At 40.6% G+C, this 19,189-nt stretch overlaps 1 protein-coding gene across 3 annotated transcripts; it reads left to right on the forward strand.

The window, feature by feature from the left end:
* Positions 1-29: 29 nt before the first annotated feature.
* On the forward strand, positions 30-15,832 carry LOC311004836 (interleukin-1 receptor type 1-like). 3 transcript variants are annotated; one of them, XM_083997013.1, is made up of 13 exons: positions 30-453; positions 1,937-2,091; positions 9,793-9,870; positions 10,951-11,203; positions 11,468-11,660; positions 11,838-12,009; positions 12,216-12,278; positions 12,418-12,550; positions 12,715-12,869; positions 13,073-13,216; positions 14,161-14,328; positions 14,467-14,738; positions 14,993-15,832. In XM_083997013.1, the coding sequence occupies exons 3-13, from the start codon at positions 9,795-9,797 to the stop codon at positions 15,287-15,289; spliced, it is 1,926 nt and encodes a 641-aa protein (XP_083853139.1). In that variant the 5' UTR covers positions 30-453; positions 1,937-2,091; positions 9,793-9,794; the 3' UTR covers positions 15,290-15,832. The 3 variants fall into 3 exon arrangements, with proteins under 3 accessions (XP_083853139.1, XP_083853140.1, XP_083853141.1); XM_083997014.1 differs by lacking the exon at positions 1,937-2,091; XM_083997015.1 differs by lacking the exons at positions 30-453; positions 1,937-2,091 and adding an exon at positions 9,529-9,682.
* Positions 15,833-19,189: the final 3,357 nt, after the last annotated feature.

A 19,189-nucleotide genomic window follows, 5' to 3' on the forward strand; every position in this document is an offset into this window, starting at 1 on the left:
TCCAACCACTCATGAACATAAACCATATGGCACACTGCAGATGGATTAAATTGACATAGATGATTGTTAGAAAATGTATTCTTGTATGAATTAGGTTGTGTCCTTTTAAAAAAAAAAACGTGTGCCGTAAATGCTGTGTAAGAGATCCGAGCATGGTGTGAATCATATGAACAAGAGGATCCAAAGTTCTCTCCTCCCAGCTATTGCACAACATATGAGGACACTAGCTGGCTTTCAACAGATCCCTGAAAAGGAAATTGCAACATGTGCTGAAGTCTCCACAGAAGAGGAAGTCAAACCCAGGGAGGACACACACGTCCGAGCTTCGGCTTGAGTGATTTGTTTTGTTTTCTTTTCTTTTTTTCTTTTTTCAAACAATGTCAGGAGGAGGATTTTCATGTGGCCTGCGGAGGCTGCTGCTTTTTATAAACTGACTGGACTAACAACAAGCTGGTGAGTTCAATATCAACAAAGAGCTGGTACCGCAATGACTTAGCCTGTTCAGGATGAATGAGCTAACAAACCAAGCTGGATTATGCTGGGACCAGCACCAGAGATGCTTTAGCACATTTTTTATTCAACATACAGTATTTAACAGGCTTCCTGAGACACAGATGTACTGTAGGGTGTGTGTTACCCCAATTTAATCAATCAAAGCTTCTTTTTCTTAATCTACGTATGTACATTTATATCGAAACAAATCTCTTGCGTATATGATCTCACCTGCCAAGGTTCTCATGTTATTGGATTTTTTTAAGGTAAGTTCTACTGTAAGTTCAAAAATATATTTATAATGCATGTCAACCCCCTTATTCATCACTTGGACATGCTTTATTTGATTATTCAGTAACATTTGTCTACATCACTCAGAAAGTTCAAGCTAAAACATCCTTAACCTGTGATGGGATGGAAATACAAGTATCAACTTTAAAAGCACACACAGCTCTGCTCAACCATCCAGAAAAATCTAAAGACACATCATTAGGTGACACTGCATCCTCACCGTTAGTGTCTCTGTTAATTACTGGTATCGTCAGTCATCCCTGCCTCAACTTTTAACCACAAAAGAAGTCCCCTGGTCTGTAAAGTGGGAAAACAAAACAAGAAAAAAAAAAAAAAACTTGTGGTTGTAACGAAAAATTTCTTTTGTTAAACTGCACCATGCACGAGATGGGTGACTCCCACACTGTGGCGGTGAATGAACTTCATGTATCCACAGGTTTTGTTGGGGGTTGAGTCATAATTAAAATGCTGCCAATCCACTGGGGACTCCTGCACAGTGGGGAAGCCCAGGTGTGGCTTCGCACCTCTGTATAACTGCTTTTTGCATTGTTTGTTGGAACTGCCAGTCGATCGGTTTAACATTTAAGCGATGAAAAACCAAAAACTTTCCCCTGAGGATAAAATGTTTCATTTCCTTTAGTTCTTTGGTGTTGTTTTTTCTCTGTAAGCATTATAAAAGTTGGCACAATTACTGAGATACAGTATGATATGAAGATTCAAATTCCCAGAGTATGTATATATTTATTTATTTATGTATTTAAAATAAGGATTTATTTAAACCAACAGCCTAATTTTAAACATAACTCATTGGATGTTATCATCTTATTTCTCACAACAATATTGACTTGTGGCTGGTGACATACTGTAGATGAAAGGCAGCAATTTCCAGTCATATCTGTATCTAGCAACGCGATTATGATCTCTGTGTGAATAAAACTGCTGTGGTAATTGTTTGGTCATCTGAGGTTGAGTGAATCAGATTGTGATTTTGGTTGTTTTTGACATGGCTACAGTGAGATTGGTTAGGGTTAACATGAGGTCCCTTGTTGATGGTTCGACCTGAGTGTTGAAGTGTAAAGGAAGCTGAACAGAGAGCTGAAAGCTGCAACACAAACATGCTCTTCCCCCTCTTTGTCTGTGCTGTTTGTGATAGGACCTTGTGATGAATCATTGGTTGAGTCGGTGCAGTCGAGCCTTCACTGTGCACACGAGGGTCAGAGCTGAGGTTTCCTGTCTGTTCTGCCCTGTCGTGTAAACTAATTCATCCTTCCTCTGCCTGCTGGGTGCCTGTGAGCTGCTTTCTGTGAGGTGAGTCAATAAACACTATTATACTCACTTTTGGAAAACACTATCAAGCAGTGCGTTTAGATTTTTTGGAGAAGTGTGTTGTAACTCTAACCACAAAGGAGACACACTTCCTCTCACACTGGCATTACTGATGACCAATTAAAATTGTGTATCGAGAGTAGTATTGATTTGATTTTCTCCTGTTGAAGCAACAGAATGTAAATGAAAGCTATTGAGAAAACAAAAGGACATCTCAAGAAAATTACAGTTCAAATCATGATTTCTTTCGTTAAATGTTGATCTCAAGGGCCATGCAGAGTTGTGTAAATATTTAGATAAACCAGTTTTTCTGGACACATGTTTCTCTACTAGTGTTTGAGCACATAATCGGTGCATTATGTCACATCCTGCATAGCTGAGCCATGTACCTGAAGCACAGCAAAAGGAAAAACAGCACATCGATAATTTTGTTGAATGATTACCACGGGGCAGAAGTGAAACTACAGAGGGTTAACTCATACTGTATGTTAGGCTTATATGGCTTTTTACTCATGTAACTTTTTTTCTCATTGCATAGTCTGATCCAGACCTCTCTTACATTTATTCATTCATTGCAATTTCTTAAAACCCTTAAATTTGCCTTCACAGGGAAGGAGATTGATGTGATTTGACAGTTGTGTTTCTCTTTAAAGCTTTAAAGCCACAGTGGGAAAAAAAATAGATGAGAATAAATTTGCTTGCATCCTGTGAGAGCAGCTCACCACAAAAACCAAAGGTGAAAACATTTCAAATTACTGAGAAATACACCTGACACTAAAAAAAAAAAAAGTGTGAAGTCCTCAGCACCACCAAACATCACGTTTCAGTCGTGCTGGTTATTTTCTCATGCTTCGCTGTAGGAGGGATCCTGCTTTTTACTCAACTGAGTTATTAAGTATGACAACCTGCCACATTTTAGACGACCTCAGTTTACTCTCCATCAATCCTAATTCAGAGACAGCAACCGATCACACTCAACTGCTGGTTAATGACATTTCCAACATAATGTCTGCAGTTTCCTTGTGTCCAGGCTTAAAGACTGAAGTTTGCTCTTTCTATGAGAACTTTCCCACGTTGTTTAGTCCCAATCAGTCCAGCGAACCGGTAATTGCCTCTGTGTCACTTAATTTCCAGTGCTTGCTGATAGTCTGTCTTTAATTTGAACAATATTTTCCCACAGGTGGTTAAAAAATGAAGTGGTAATCGCAGGAACGTGATCATGTAAAAAGTCCTTCTAATAGCCAGTAGGTTTCTTTTTGCCAGAGAAAAGAAGAACTTGAGTTAATTGTGGTCAGTCATTATGTATTAACGTGACTGTTATGCAAAAGAAAAAGAAGAAACCTACATAACACAACCCACAGTCATAGATTATTAGTTACAGCAAGTCCTAATCTGCAGATTTGAGGTATGTGGTCGAGGATAAAGGCTTTACCGGTTTTGACTCGTGCTGTGACGGCTCTGCTCTCAAACAGTCATCTAAGCAAGTTGTTTCATGTACTGCAGGTTGTATTAACTGTACAGCGAGAACCTCGGTTTCAATTCTCCATTGTAACTCGGAAACACATCCTGTTCCTCTTTTCCCTTTTTTTTGTTGCTTTGCTCAGCACTTCTCTATCACTCTAGGAACATGAGAAAAAACTTTGCTTCCCAAAAGCATCTTACAGGCTAAGATGATCTTTGTCCATGCCCATGATTTGGAGGAAGGACATTTGGCTCCAACTTTGTTTCGGTTCACATGAGTCCCAAATGAAATTCACTCCAGATCAGGACAAAGAAAGTTCAAAAGCTTCAAACGAGACACTGCCTTCTGTAAATCAAAGCTGAAACAATGGGTTAATTTATCAATAGAGATTGTGCCACATAGAGTTCTTCTTTACTTTCTAACCCATTATAGAGACAAAAAAAACGATGAATCACTTCTAAAAAGAAAATAAACAGGTGCTTATTAGAAAATACCATCATCAGCTCTGAGAACATTTGGATTACTAATGACATCTGATGCTGCAGCCCTGAGTTATTGACCTATATCCATAACTCAAATATATAAAATCTCTTAATGATTTGTGGTGCTGGGGAGGAAATGAGACACGGTGGGTCAGATAGAGTCAGGGCCACGTGGGAGTGTTAAACTGTAATATTTTCCCTCCAGGAGTTTGTGCTGTTCCAGTCTCGCACGTTAATGTCAACAGTTCAATCACAGTTTCATCTCTGAGTGCGAGTGTGAACAACAGTAGATGGAAGTTGATCTGCTGCTTATGCCTCACGTTTGTTTTTGTCAGTGAATCATAAGAGGAGACTGGATGTTAATAATGACTAACAGCAGGAGAGCAGCTCATTAAACCACATAAACTCTGATGAAAACAAATCACTGCCAATGTTACTTTCCATTTAAATCTGGGGGAGCTTTTTGCGGTTTGTTTCCAGTCTAACTTTTAATGAGGACTTTCTCTTGTAGCTTTATAGCTTCATATCTGCACCACTTTCATATTGAAACTAGAATATCTCATCATCTTTGATCAATGATTAAAGCAGCAATAAAAAATTTGTATCCCTACACTGTATCTCCCGCTGTATCTCTAAGATTGCCCGGATGACATTGAACTGGCTATAAAAACATTAACTTTACGATGTTCATCATGTTGTTGTGCACTGTAGATGTTTATGTTGTCACAGTCTTGAACCTGTGTTGCAACCACTGCTCCGCAAACAGACGGACAAAGTTCACATGATTGAGTAGATGTGTAGGCCAACACAAGCCAACTACCTCTTCACTGAATGCAAACAGAAAGAAATGGACACTTGTTCCTTTCTGTGAGTTTGCCGTAGTGACATCAAACATTGCACAAATTCGGTCAGTTAGTGAGTCGCCGTTTCCCAACACTTTGCACGGTTTCTGCCATGCAAGCATTTTCTGCAATCCCGCTTTAGATGATTACAGGTTACAACAAATTACTTAAAATTTTATTGATTGGAATAAGCATAATTGTGTTGGAGATAAGATAAATTTATAGAGCAGTTGTTGCTTCAGTAAACACATCAATAAATTTTCCATCTTTCCCGGCAGGCAACCCACCCCCCACCCCCCCACCGCCCTTGTACATGCTCCCACTCCTCCCTGCAGAGAACAAACACATTGGTAATGACATTTCCATCAGCCTTTCACTCTTTGCACCAGAAACCGGAAGATTTATAGCCTCGTTTCCTTTGCAGTAACGGTGTCCTCCCCTTGTTTGATGCCTTAACAATCAGAAGCAGAGGCTCTCATTCTACTTCTGAAATAGTGGCTCAGGATTACTGTGTCATCCAAAGATTACACTTCAAAAGACCAATTAAAGGAGCCCAAGGTTGCAAAGTCATTGGGTCCCCCGGTTCTCTAAGTGTTTCCCCATTCAGTATTTCCATTTCATTTCTTTAAACAATATCCTCAAACTTACCAGCCAATTGTCTTTCTAGGGTTTTTAAATATCCTGCCTTGTAGTTTCAGTCTGATAACCCCTCAGGGTGAAGCTGACATTCAGATTGGTTGGCAGTCGTGGAAAAGACTTCGACATTATGTTTCGAGGCACGACACCTTGCCATTTTAAAGCAGCCGTTAGCTTAAAGGGAACAATAATGTTTCCATTCAGTAGTTACTCAGCATGACTTTCCATGTTGAAAATAACCATCGGTTGAGATCTCTCTCTGACCCTGTGATCTGTCTAGACTGTGTGGAGACAGAGCGCATTAACCCTGGTCTTCAGTTCCTCTGAGGGACACAACCTTTTAGAAGATGCAGCCTCTAATCTCAGGAAACATCCAGAGGAGAAATGTCAATGTTGGGAGTGTCAAGGTTAAAAAGAAAATGTGGATATAAAAAAAGACTCTGTATCAACACTGCCCAGGGACAACCTCTTTTCCCCTTTTCTCTTAACAGTTTCCTACCAGGAAGCTTGATCTACATTAACTGTGAACTACAGTTAAGAGAGCAGACTGGGTTATCAGTTATATGTGACATATTAATGATGACACCAAGCGTGGTTATAAAGTACTAAATTAACTGACACAGAGTAAACACAAAATATGTCTTATGTCATCCAAATATTGGTAAACAAAATAAAATAAAATAAAAATGAGGAGGAAAACCAACACTGCTCAGCCAGAGATCCCCTCCTCCAAACCTGCAGTCACAAGAGAAAACATTTTGAGAAACAGATATTTATCTTCACCATGTGACATTGGAGTCATTTCCATCAACCGTCTCACACTCCCACGTCTCCGTCATGGCCCCCTGAACCGACTACACTCTTCCCACGCTCCGCTCTGCCCGGGCCTGTCCCAGAGTCAAACTACAGTATGCTTCCTCAGTGCAGACAGCTACTGTAGTGCCCCTAATATAGTATGTGAAATTAAATGAAAATGAGTGAAAGCTGATTCAAACTCCCCAGGCCCCCCACAATGACTCTTATGTTCAAATAATGAATATCGACTAAGACGTCAAGCATGTGTCCTCCTACTCTGCATGAGTAAGTCCAATGAAATGTGTACAAGATAACCTATTAATTGATTCATTTCCTGGAATATTGTCATTATTCGTCTTTTTTCATGACATTCAATGATGTGCGATCTAATAATAGCAACAATGCTCATGATTAGCTCTACTTCTGTGAACGTTTCGTGACATGAAAGCATTCATTCGTTTGCTTATCTGTCGGTTTTTCTGTTGGATCTACTGAAATGAACTCACCTACACGTGTGAAAGTTAAACTTTTACAAACCAGCAGCAACCGCAGCCTCTCACATTCACAGCAGCCAGCTCAACCACTCGTCACCACCTGCTAAGCTTTCTTTCTTCCTGTAGCATGGTGAGATATAGATTGTGGTTTAGATAATTTTCCTCTTGAAGCTGTGTTGTTTCCACATTTTGTTGCTACTGTTTGCAACTTGCAAATACCCGTGTTTGTCTCTTGACACTTGGAAAATACAACTGCCTGACATGAGCAGAGTACCCTTGTACTCATGCATTATCAGGGTGCAGAGACCTCCTGGACTGTGGGAAACCTGGGTCTTCATAGCTACAGCTGAAGCACATGCACAGCCAAACAGGTAAACAGTAGTGGAAATACAGTCATTTCATTCAGCATTGTGAATGCAAGCGATTGTAGATGCGGTTTGATTAGATCTGCTATCTGCTGCAGCCTTTCCTATCTGAATGTGGCCTGACGCAGAATTGAACACGATACAAGCGTTTGGTGGGACGGGGTTGGGCTTGAGCCCCGTTCTTTTTGAGGTTTCTTCCTGTTAACAGAGAATTTTGTCACCAAGTGCTGCTCTCTGTGGTATGAACTCTTTTGGTTTTTCCATGTAATCAAGTGAGGTCTTGTTGCCACACACTGTGAAGAAAAATGCATACTTTGGCAGTCTACAAATTAAATACAGTTGCATTAAAATTCCAGTCACTTTGTCAAATAATGTGTGTTTTATGTATTGTTCCTCACACAGATACTTTTGCATCACAACCTTTGCTTTTACAACCTTTTAAAATGGTCTAACCCCATAGGCCTGATCGATACCCATTAATTGGCCCTGTATGACAACTGTTTTAACACAAACAGTTGTCATCGTTGTTTTGTCATTACAAAACATTGAAAGAACAAATGCAAAGATTTAGGTAGGATTTCATTGTGGTGTTTTTGGATCCCGTTCTGAAATCCATCCAGTTATCCTTGGACGTGCCAAATGAGTAACGCCAGGGTCCCGTTCGTCCCACGGATGAATCAACTGGTGGTCAAATTTTTCTGAGAATTGAAATTGTTTTAATTATACCTTTATACGATTCCCATCTTAATTCCCTTTGGAGCTTTATGTTCACAAGAAAAGGTTCTGTTTTACTGAGTCAGCCCACACCCTAATGCACGCATGTCTGCCTTTAGTCACATACTTTAATGACAAACCACCCAGATGACTGGACATCCAGTACATCTTATGCTGATAATGTTAGCTAGAACTGGTCTTTTATCAGGAAAAAACAAGAGTGGCTCCTTGGTTATTTCTAACATTACATTGTAATTTCTTCTGTAGAAGAAATTATTTTTTGTTTTTTAGTGACATAACACATTGTTCTACTGAAGAGTGCTTTCTAGAAGAAAAAAAAAACTAAAAGCAACTTACTGAAGGTCTGAACTGAAGCCCTTTAATCTGTATAACCTGTATACACATTCACACAAGCAGTCACCTAAGCCTTACAGTACCTACACATAGACCAAAATAACTGTAACCACAAACACACTCTGACCTACATCATGTAACAGACTTATGGTGATACCGATGCACGCTCTGACACATTGCTCTCAAAATATCCCCAGTTCTTTGTGTCATTGGCTTCAACAAACAACAGCAACAAGTTGAAAATGTTCCACTTAAATTCTGCGCCACGTTAACATACTGTACATGAACACATCACATAATTCCTGCAGGTTCTCTGTTGGATTCTGCTCTAGTGACAGGGGAGGTCACTGAACTACACTGACCTACACCGTCAGGTTCATGAAATCAAAAGTGGAAGCAGCCGTTAGATGACAGTAAATTGTGACTATAGAGGGATGCGCATGATTAGCAACAACACTAAGATTGGGTGTGGTGGCCTTCTTTTGTCAGAGCGTTAACACTTCAAGGTTGGACCTGTTGTGCATCTGAGATTATTTCCACCTCTGGGCCATTTTCCATTGATCTCTCTCTCTCTCTCTCTCAGTCAATTAGATGTCTTCTTCTTTGTTTTTGGCAGCATTACCAGTAGAAACTCCAGAGATTGTTGTGAAGGAAAATCCAAGATCAGCAGTTTCAGATGCAGGTTCAGCTTCAGCCTATTGAGCATATTTTGTTTTGTGTGTTTGGTGTGAGCATTACTGACACTCCTGACTTGTGTCTGTATGACTAAATGGGTTGTGCTATTGCCACATGATAAACTGATAAGACAATAACAAGCATAAACACGTTTGCCTAATTAAGTTCTCACTGAATTGAAAGTAACCTAGCTGAAAACTTACATCCTTGAAATTCACCTACTGTACAATAAACATTATGCAAATTGGGACCAACACCACCCAACTTTAAACTATCAGATCAAAGTGAATACTGATGTTTTGTTTTCTTTGTTTCATACCAAAACCTTGACTGAATCTTGAACTAGCACAGAAACTGAGAAAAAGAAGATGCAGACTTCCCAAAAAAGGGTTTACTGTAAGTGTTCATTGACAGATTCTCAGACAGGCAAGACTGAGCAGGAATGTTCCCCCCAGTGTTCAGGCTGGGCCTCATTCCAGATCCAAAGAGTTACGCAGCTTTTTGTAAGCGGTTTCCAAACAAATGACTCCTGAAATTCCAGAGCGTTTGTCATCTATGTCTGAGGCGGGGAGATCGAGGGAGGATGAGAAAGAGAGAAAGGGGGGAGAGAAGAGGCGTAGATGAGAGACTGGATTTTAGAAATATAAGGTAGAGTGACATGGGGTTGAAAGAGGAAAGAAAACTGTTGTTGCTGATTACCGCTTCTTTAAAGTCTCTTGTGACCTGTCAGTGTCCTTTGGAGAGAAGTGTTCCAGTAAGTTGTCAGTGCCTATTTCAGGCTGTTGCTGTTGTTGTAGCGTTTGCCTTGTAGCGTTTTCAGCCAACTTTTCAGCTAACTGTTGTTTTTGTGTGTGTGTTTTTCAGCCATGGGTCTGAGGTCAACGGCGGGAATCCTTCTGATTTTCATCGGATTACATGGGATCTGTACAGGATTCAAAGAAGGTAAGCTGAGCCACACTTCTCTGAGAACTATATACATACATACAACTACAACCGCCAAGTCTGACAAACATGTGCCTCCAGTCTGTACAGAAATATTTTACCACCACCTTGTGGCCATTGCTGTAACTGAACCAACTACCACATGTGAGCTCCCCAGAAGTCTCACACTTATTTCCAACTTGTTTTGAAAGAGTTTCTGCTGTTGTAATCAAACAGTTCATGGATGTTTAGTGCTGTGGTTGCTTAGCTGGGATTTGAACCTGACGGCATCAAAATTAACTAATTAACAGATGTTCCAAAGTTAAGTTTTATTTGTAATTTACTGGAAAAGAGCAGATTAAATTAACCTGAGTAATTCCACTTTAACAACAGTGTCACTGAGTGAGGCATTAATACCTGAACAGCTCTGTGATCATTAATTGCTGTGATGATCAGCCAGGCAGAATGTGAAGCTATAAGAAACATTGAGTACTACCCATGTTCATAAATGTAGAAAACTGAAACTGATACATTCCTGTTTCTGTGAGACGCACTGTAAGACTTAATTGCTGCATCACAACTAAAAATGTAGGCTATATATCATGTACACATGACACTGTATTATGATGGTGCACCAATATCCTTCTTATAGTCGCTTCAGTTCTCTAATATTGTGTGTATAATGGGAACAAAACAAAACTTACCCTTGAGGTACAGCTGCCAGGGGATTGCGAGAATCCATCTCAGTGATGATGCATGGAAAAACACTGGGAGTCAGGCACCATGTCCTGTGTGCAGCCTCAAATCCCTGAGCTACTGTACCAGTTAAATGCCAAAAACAAAAGCCAACAAGGAGGATTGGTCTAAAACAGACTTGACTCTCATGAAATAGACTCTCAAGGTTTTCCACTCCTTGAAAGTAAAAAAAAGAAAGAAAAGAAAACAAACATAGACACTGGGTGTAGGTAAAGACTATAAACCTAACATAACCATACTTGTACTTTCTATTTTTCTACCTCTACTTTGGCATGACATTTGCCAATATATTTTCCTAGAATAGATCAATGAATGACAAATCTTTTCTCCACTGATGTGTTGCAGGTAACTGTACCAACTACAGGATCCAGTTTGAGAGGGTCTTCTCTGTTCCTGGGGACATGGTTATGCTGTATAGCACCTTACTGTCTCCAGACGTCTTCAACTTCACAAGTGTCCCATACAACATCACGTGGTTTAACTCAAAGACGGGCCAAGAAATGAGCAACCATCCTGGTCGAATCCTCGTAAATGGAGAGACTCTGTGGTTCCTCAACGTGACGCTGGAGGACAGTGGAGAATATGTGTGCATACTGAGGTACAACAGCACCAGCAGAGATACAAATATCGATAGAAAAAGATCCAATAGTTCCAACGTGTATATTTCTGTCCTCTAGGGATAGCCAAGCTGTATCTTTGGGTTTGCCATCCAGTCAAACAAAAAAGCTTTTGAAAAGCTCAAAATACCATTTGAAGTAGTTTCCCTGATGGTCCAGCAGAGGGCATCATTGGCTCTACCAATTGCATTCCCTGTTGATGAATCAGTTGGCTAAGCAAATGTTCTTATAAAATTTTCCAACAGGACTCCTTCTCGGTGCTACACGCAGGCCACCAAGCTGGTGGTGGAGCTGCCAGTTGCTGGAGAGTGTGAAAGGCCAAGGAAAGCTGTTCAACAACTTACATATGGAGTCTGGGACACCCTGTCCTGCCCTCTGATGGATTACGTCAATAAACTGGACAGCTACAACATCAGTTCCTCCCTCAAGTGGTACAGGGTGAGTTATGGGAAAGTCTTATTGAATGACCTGATACCCTGTCAAGTTTATGGGACATGCTGAGCTTTGCAAGTCTCCATAAAATCTATTCTTTTTAGTATCTGCAGTACTGTCACCGTTTCAACTCATGTACTTTACTGAAAAAGCCTGACCTTTGTGTTTCTTTTCTTCATCCAGGGTTGTGAGCCCATAGTGGATGGGAAAGACGGGTATACCCACAGGGATAAGAACAAAATATCAATTGGCCCGGTGGCAGCAAAACACAATAGCACCCACACCTGCACTCTGACCTTCACCCTTGGTGGCATCACGGGATCGGTGTCAGAGACAATTAATGCAGAGGTCACAGGTCAGTATGAAGATAAATACTTGAGTGTGCATTAAGCAGGCAGGGGCCTTTAGGCTTTAGACTATTCCACAGCATAGCAGAATCTTTTCCATGAACCTAAACTAATCAGAAGCAACGGGTGGGAGGAGGCATAAGAGATCTACAAACTGGTTTCATTATGTATGCTCAGCTGTACAAAACCTCTGTCATCCATATTGTCTTTTCAGAGGAGTACTCTTTGGCTCCACAAGTGCATGAACCAGCCAATGAAACAATCAAGGCAGAAATAGGTGAGTCACTTTCTGTAACATGTTCTGAGAAACAAGATGTTGTACTGTTACATTTGCATTATGTCTAAAAAAAACAAAAAAACAAGGTTTATAAACATTATAAACAAAGTGAATTTCTTGTTTTATTGTTTATGTTTAGGGTCCAATGTCACCAGACGGTGCCTTGTGTTTGTGCCAGGACATGCGGCCTTCAATGAAGTCTGGTGGTTTGCCAAAGATGATTTTATTTTTGAGTTTAACACTTCTCAGCGTATCTACATATCGGATGTCCGGTCAGTACTTTTACCTGTCATTTCATTTGTTCTGTTGATCTCCTGTATTTTGGGCTACAAGATGTGAGAAATAAACAAAGTTCATGTTGGCACCCTGAACCAACCAAATCACTAATCACATTTTGTTGTATTTCTTCTTTTTCTTATCTGTCTGTTCTCTCCAGTTCATGGACGCAGGATGCTCCTAAAAAAGGTGTGTGGTTGGAGCGTCAGCTGACGATTTCTGAACTGAGGGATGAAGATTTCAACACAAACTACACTTGTCGAGTGTTCAGTTCCCGTGGCATGCCTGAGGGATATTTCACTCTGCTACCAGAAGGTACTGTAACATAGTGGCAATGGTTGTATGGCATGTATTTTATAAGATGCAAATCACAGATCAGTATCACTAATACTGACCATCAGCCACCATTTTATAGTTTAACTTTTATTTCTGCATCATCACAGTTGAAGGCAAATGTCATGCCATACATGTGTCTGAGGAGACAGCACGTGTCTAAATGATGTCTGTCATCTCTACAGATCCAAACATCATACTTCCCATTGGTTGCGTGTTTGGTGGTGTGACGGTCCTCTTTATCATCTGTGTCGTCACCTACTACGTTTTCAAGATCGACATTGTGCTGTGGTTCAGGAAAGTGTTTCCAGTCCTCTATACAAATACAGGTAATATATTACTATATAATATACAGTAATGCAACGCAATGCTAACGTCACCTCTTGTAAAACTGCTCTTATAATACACTCACATCACCTCAAGGTGGAAAAACCCACAGTGATGCTTTGGCTCCACACACATACACAGTACAGTAACACAGTACTCACACATTCATCACAACTCAATCGATGTATAAATCTACCTCACACCCGACCGCATGTGTCAACAGCGAGAGAAGACTAAAGAAGCAAACTAACCACAGGGCCACCTGCACCGTTTCCCTTGAAATGTCACGGGCTGATTATGCAACAGAGCAACTTTCTAACAGTCAGGACTGTATGGTGTAGATTTTAATTAAAGAAAAGACTTACAATTGCACAGCAGCATGCACTGTGGTCTGTATTTCCTGACTACACATGATCTGCTGCTGCACACCTTTTTGCTCAGCTTGTTCAACCTACTGAGTAGCTAACATTAGCTTGCTAAAACAGAACTATTAGTGTGCGCATTTCTTTCTGCTCTCTCTGAAACAAATCATTAAAGCAGATGTTCTCTACTGTTGAAGCATTTCATATGGCATACGGCCTTGCTGCAAGGTCAAAATCTATATATCTATATCAAGTCTTAAAAAACTATGTTTCAATTGTATTTTGTTGCATTTTGTGGGAAATTAAAAACAAGAAGGATTAAAATTATGAATTAGCCACAAGATAAGCTTTACTGTACTTGCAACATGCTCGTCAGAATAGAACAGTCAAGACTAGACTCGACCAGTCCAATGGTGGTGCTACAGAGATACACCCCAGACTTAAAGATATATTCCCTAGCCAAACTGACCCCATGACAATCATTTACATACATCATCATTATTTATAGCTATTTTTGTCTTGCATGTGTCTGCTATGCTGTTTTATCCACATATCCTTAAAAAGCTCTGTTTTTCTTGTGCCAGATCTGGATGGGAAGCTCTATGATGCCTATGTGGCATACCCACAGCCCTGTGCCACTGGATTCAGTGAGAAAGTGGAGACGTTTGCTTTTCATACTCTTCCTCAAGTGTTGGAAAACGCCTGTGGCTACAAACTTTTCATAGCAGGCCGTGACTGCCTGCCAGGGCAAGGTATGTGACCAACATGGAGCAGACAGATTTACTGGTTTAAATTTCATTAGATGCACTAATTATCTGGAGCTATGTTAGGGCTGATCACCCATTAACGACACTGTCTCTCTTCATCCTTCATCGTTCCCCCCCCTGCAGCCATTGTGGACTCGGTGGAAGAGAACATCCAAGCCAGTCGCCGCCTCCTCCTGCTCTACACCGCCTCCACTTTCACCAGCAAAAAACACACCAGCAGCACCAGTAGCAATAATAACAACAACCTCTCCGAGACCATCAACAGTAACGATAATGGCGAAAGCAAGACCTGTGACACAAGTTTTGATGGTAGTGATGAAGTCTATCCAGACACAAGGCAGCAGCTGGAGTGTGTGGCAGCAATGCACAGAGTGCTGCTGGAGGGATCGCTCAAGGTGGGTAAAAAGACTCGTTAAAATGTCCTGAAATTAGATTTACATTTTTAATCTACAAATGACAAGCTATTGCTTCACCATAATACTAGACAGTCCAGCCGCACTTAATTTGCGAGGTAAACACCTGAGTTTACAACATCTCTATTACAAACTGTGTGCAAAGAGCCAAGAACATTAGCCAGAAATAATACGCAAATAAAATGAAATGATTGCAGGTTTATGGATTCACTCAAAATTTCACCACTGCTTTACAGGTGGTGCTGGTTGAACTGGAGGAGATTACCCCGGATCAGTTGGCTCTCTTCCCAGAGTCAGTGCGTCACCTGAGGAAGAAGCAGGGCGCCGTGTGTTGGTGGAAGACCGCGACGACGAGGCAAAGTTGGAGGACGTGTACGAGAAGGTTAGAGGACGAGGAGACAGGTGGACAAGACGCACAGTTGTCACCGTCACTCTCTCCCTCCTCAAGGTTTTGGAAGGAGATGAGGTATTACATGCCAGTGAGGGGCAAGAGGGCGGTCTACCCCGAGAGAACTGCCCTGCTGAACATATGAAGGGGGTTGGATATGTATGCGTCAGCTGATGAACAAGCTGGTGGTGAATGCCCCCCTGTACATACATAGACAGTTCGGACATACTGTGTTGTCACCAGAAGAGGGCTGCATTGGGATTGGGTCCCGCCGGGTCCCAACGCAAATCTCGCGGGAGCGGGCGGCTTAAAAAAAACATAGCGGGATCGGGGATCGATTTTTTAAATTAAAATCGAAATAGGAGTGCTATTCCTTACCAGTGCATCACAAAACATGCTGACAGGAAATGTAACAAAATGTAATATAACATCCCCGATAGGCTGATACGTGACCGTTGTATTTCATTTACTGAGGTAAATTAAACATCTACTAGTTATTCCTCTTCTCGGACACTTCTGTGAAATGTTAAGAACAAACAACTCCATGAATCTCTTTATTAATAGCCTATAAAATGACGTGTTTTCTCCTGCGGGACGGGAGAAGACACAAAATCAATGCATCTCTATTATTGTGTGGGCATAAATTCTCAGAGTTTTGCAGGTGTGGGCGGGAGTGGACATACACATTGCGGGAGCGGGCGGGAGTGTAACACACTCGTTGCGGGTGCGGGGGGGTAAGGCAAGGCAAGGCAAGGCAATTTTATTTGTATAGCCCGTTTTTACAAACAGTTTGTCTCAAAGGGCTTTACATGGCATCATAACAACATCCTCTGTCCTTAGACCCTCACATCGACTGAGGAAAAACTCCATGGAAAACCCTTTTAACAGGGAAAAATCGGAGAAACCTCAGGGTGAGCAACAGAAGAGGGATCCCTCACCCAGGACGGACAGACGTGCAATAGATGTTGTTACAGACAAGAAAACAGTTTACAGTTTGTCACAGAATGTGCGAAATATGGAAATGTTAGCAGGAGTTGATGAAGGCAGTCTCTGCTGAGGGGGGGGGGGGGGGGGGGGGGGGGCGGCCAGCTCGATGGGAGGATGGGAGGGTAATGGTCAGAAATTCAGCGGGCGCGGGCAGGAGCGAAGAGGAGAAGAACAGTCTCGCGCAGAGCTCGACTGTGAGGTGCACGGTCCGAGTCAAAGTCCATAACTGCACCATGTACGGCATGTGCTGAGGGTACGGTGACTGATCAAGAGAACGTTGAGGACGTCTTAACCAGACTCACAGCTCACACCTGCAGCGCCACAACGTCTGTGCTGCCCCAAGTCCGCCTGCACAACCATATGAACTGTTGACCAGCAGGGGGAGACTGAAGAATCCTGATGATGTAGAAAATGTAAAATGTAAAATATAAATATAAAATCAACTATGTAAATATGTAAGATGTATGTATGTAACATTGAAGTTGTTTTTCCTTCCTCATTAAAATAAAGACAGTAGTTTCTGAACCAGTTAATTGCCTCATTTTAGCCCATACCCTACAGTAGGTATTTCATGTATTTGATTGATTCAAATTGATTTTTTTTTTCTTCTTTTCACATCTTACTCAAGCTTGGTAATATCTGTTACACAATTGGCATGTAGTAATGTAGCTGAAAAGAGGGAAACTGTTCAACATGTAATCACAGAAAGTTCAGTTTGAGGTGTGATAATAACTTCAGGTGGTTATACAACAAAAGCAAATGAAGGTGGATAGAAAAGGATGGATGGAGTGAAATTTCCTATTTGAAAAAGGTAACAGTTTGGCCACTGTCTCTATATTGGATAATGAATATCATCAGTTTTAGAATAGTAATTGAATTCTGACATATGCCACAACAGTGATGACAAAATTATCTTCTTTTTTTTGCATACAATTTTCAGTTTCTTCATTTTTTTATGGTGAACATGTCATTTTTGTTAGGTCTTTACCCTTTAGACAATATGAAGGCAACATTTATGGTGCCAACAATGGAAAATCAATGTGACATATTTTACCTTTTACCTTTATCATTTTTTTTAATGTGTGCAGCTGTAGTAGTATTCAAATGGCTGTCAGTAGAGGAGACAATTAATGGTTAGAGGTTTTATATCAATTAACTGTGTAGGATGATCCAAAAAGAGGGGCATCTTAAAGAGTCAAAGAATACATAATGTTGTGGGCTTTTGGTAGTTACTTCTTAAAGTGGAAAATGTCTAAATTAGGACAGTGTACATTTGCTACTTTCAGATCTGAGGCAAACACAGTGCGTTGACCTATATTGGAACCAATGATCTTTTGAGCTGGGGGGTGGATCATTGTCATGCATTGATGCTACACACACTTTTCTGTTAAGTGGAAATTCTGTGCAGGGGTTGGGGGAACAATATAAAACGCTGTGAAGAGGGGAGGAAGGAAAACCCAGCTGCTCTTCAGTTTCTTGTGTAGGTAAAGAGGAGCAGCCACTCAGTCCGGTAAGTTAAAATCATTAAATTATTATTAATATAGGAATATTACTGTGTACTATGTGTTAATCTCAGTGAGTTACATAGGTTTCTAACAGTTTTGTACAACTATATCGTATCAAATTAGGTTTAGTATTGGTTTCAGTTTGACTTTTTCCAACTGTGTATCTCTTATAAGATCAAGTTCTCTTTGCTGCATCACTCTGGATTTACTAACCCAGTTAGGTTTCAAAATTCATTACATAGAACCCCACAATGTTTTCTTTGTTGTTCAAGTAGTTTCATTATAGAGGCTGCGGGTCTCTGTGACGTGTGTGTGAACAGAGATTCTCAGTGGCTTCACAGTGTTTTGTGGGGTACCACTTTAGAGTAAAAAAAAACTTAGGTGGGATATATGACAGCATATTATCAAAAGAAAAAGAAAAAACAAATAAAACGCTAACAAAACGCACATATCCTTCCTGTCTAAACTTGGTTTTAAGTGCGCATTAGGGGAAAGATTGTTTTAGCCAGAAAGAATGTAAAGCAAACCCTTGTTAGTATTATTAATCACAGTATAGTGACATAAATGAAGGGTTTTGCTTGCTTGTATTTGTTTGAAAGTGACATTACGATCGCACCAACCCCCCCCCCCCCCCCCCCCCCCCCCCCTTCGAGCTTCGATTATGAACGATTTTATGTCCGTGAATAATCGATTATCTAAACATGGTAATCGGGACAGCCCTAATATCCACACTATCTTCGTAAGGAAAAAAATCTTCAATTCTTTCCTAACTTTGTCTATATTTTAAATTTGTTATTTATATTTACTTAATTTTTTTTAACATAGTTTTTACTCGAGGGACAGCACAGTCTGGGGGGTGTAGTCAGGATTTAATTTCACTGCTTGTTGTAAGTGTACACTTTAACTATGACAAGAATAAAGAATAAAAAAATAGACGAAAAACATCTAGTTTCCTCTCCATAAATGTCATCCCATAACAAAGTGATTGATTGCTTGATGACACATAAGAAGAAAAGTATGGGCCTGTAAAACCTCAATTTTCATCAAGCAAATTAGAAATTTTGTAGGAGGAACATTGTTCCAGCATAAATTCACATAATTTGAGGCAGAAAATCAAGGGCAGGTAAAATTTCTCTTGACAAGCCAGCTGTCCTGAAGAGCATGGCCATAAATTTGTGACAACAATAAACGTGTGCAATCAGCGTGTGCAAATTGAACTTACTCCAGGATATAAACATTTTAATATTATTATTTAATAATATTGGCAACCACAATATCAAATTGATGCTTTAATGTCAATTTAGAATAATAGTATTGCAATCAGTGACAAAATTAGTTAAATCAGTTATTAAGATGATGTGAGAGAGAGATGTGGTAGATTGAAATAAAGTCCCAACAGAGGTGGATCCAGTTTATTTAAATGTTTCCATGTAAGCACCCAATCAGTGGAACTTCCTAGGACAACACTGGGAGTGTTTCAGCCCTGCCCTCTGTGTCAGCTGGGTTTCTCCCACTTCCCCATACCATGGAGTCTGTTCAAGTCAGACCTGTCA

Source organism: Trachurus trachurus (assembly GCF_905171665.1).
Source record: "Trachurus trachurus genome assembly, chromosome: 21".
Taxonomy (NCBI): domain Eukaryota; kingdom Metazoa; phylum Chordata; class Actinopteri; order Carangiformes; family Carangidae; genus Trachurus; species Trachurus trachurus.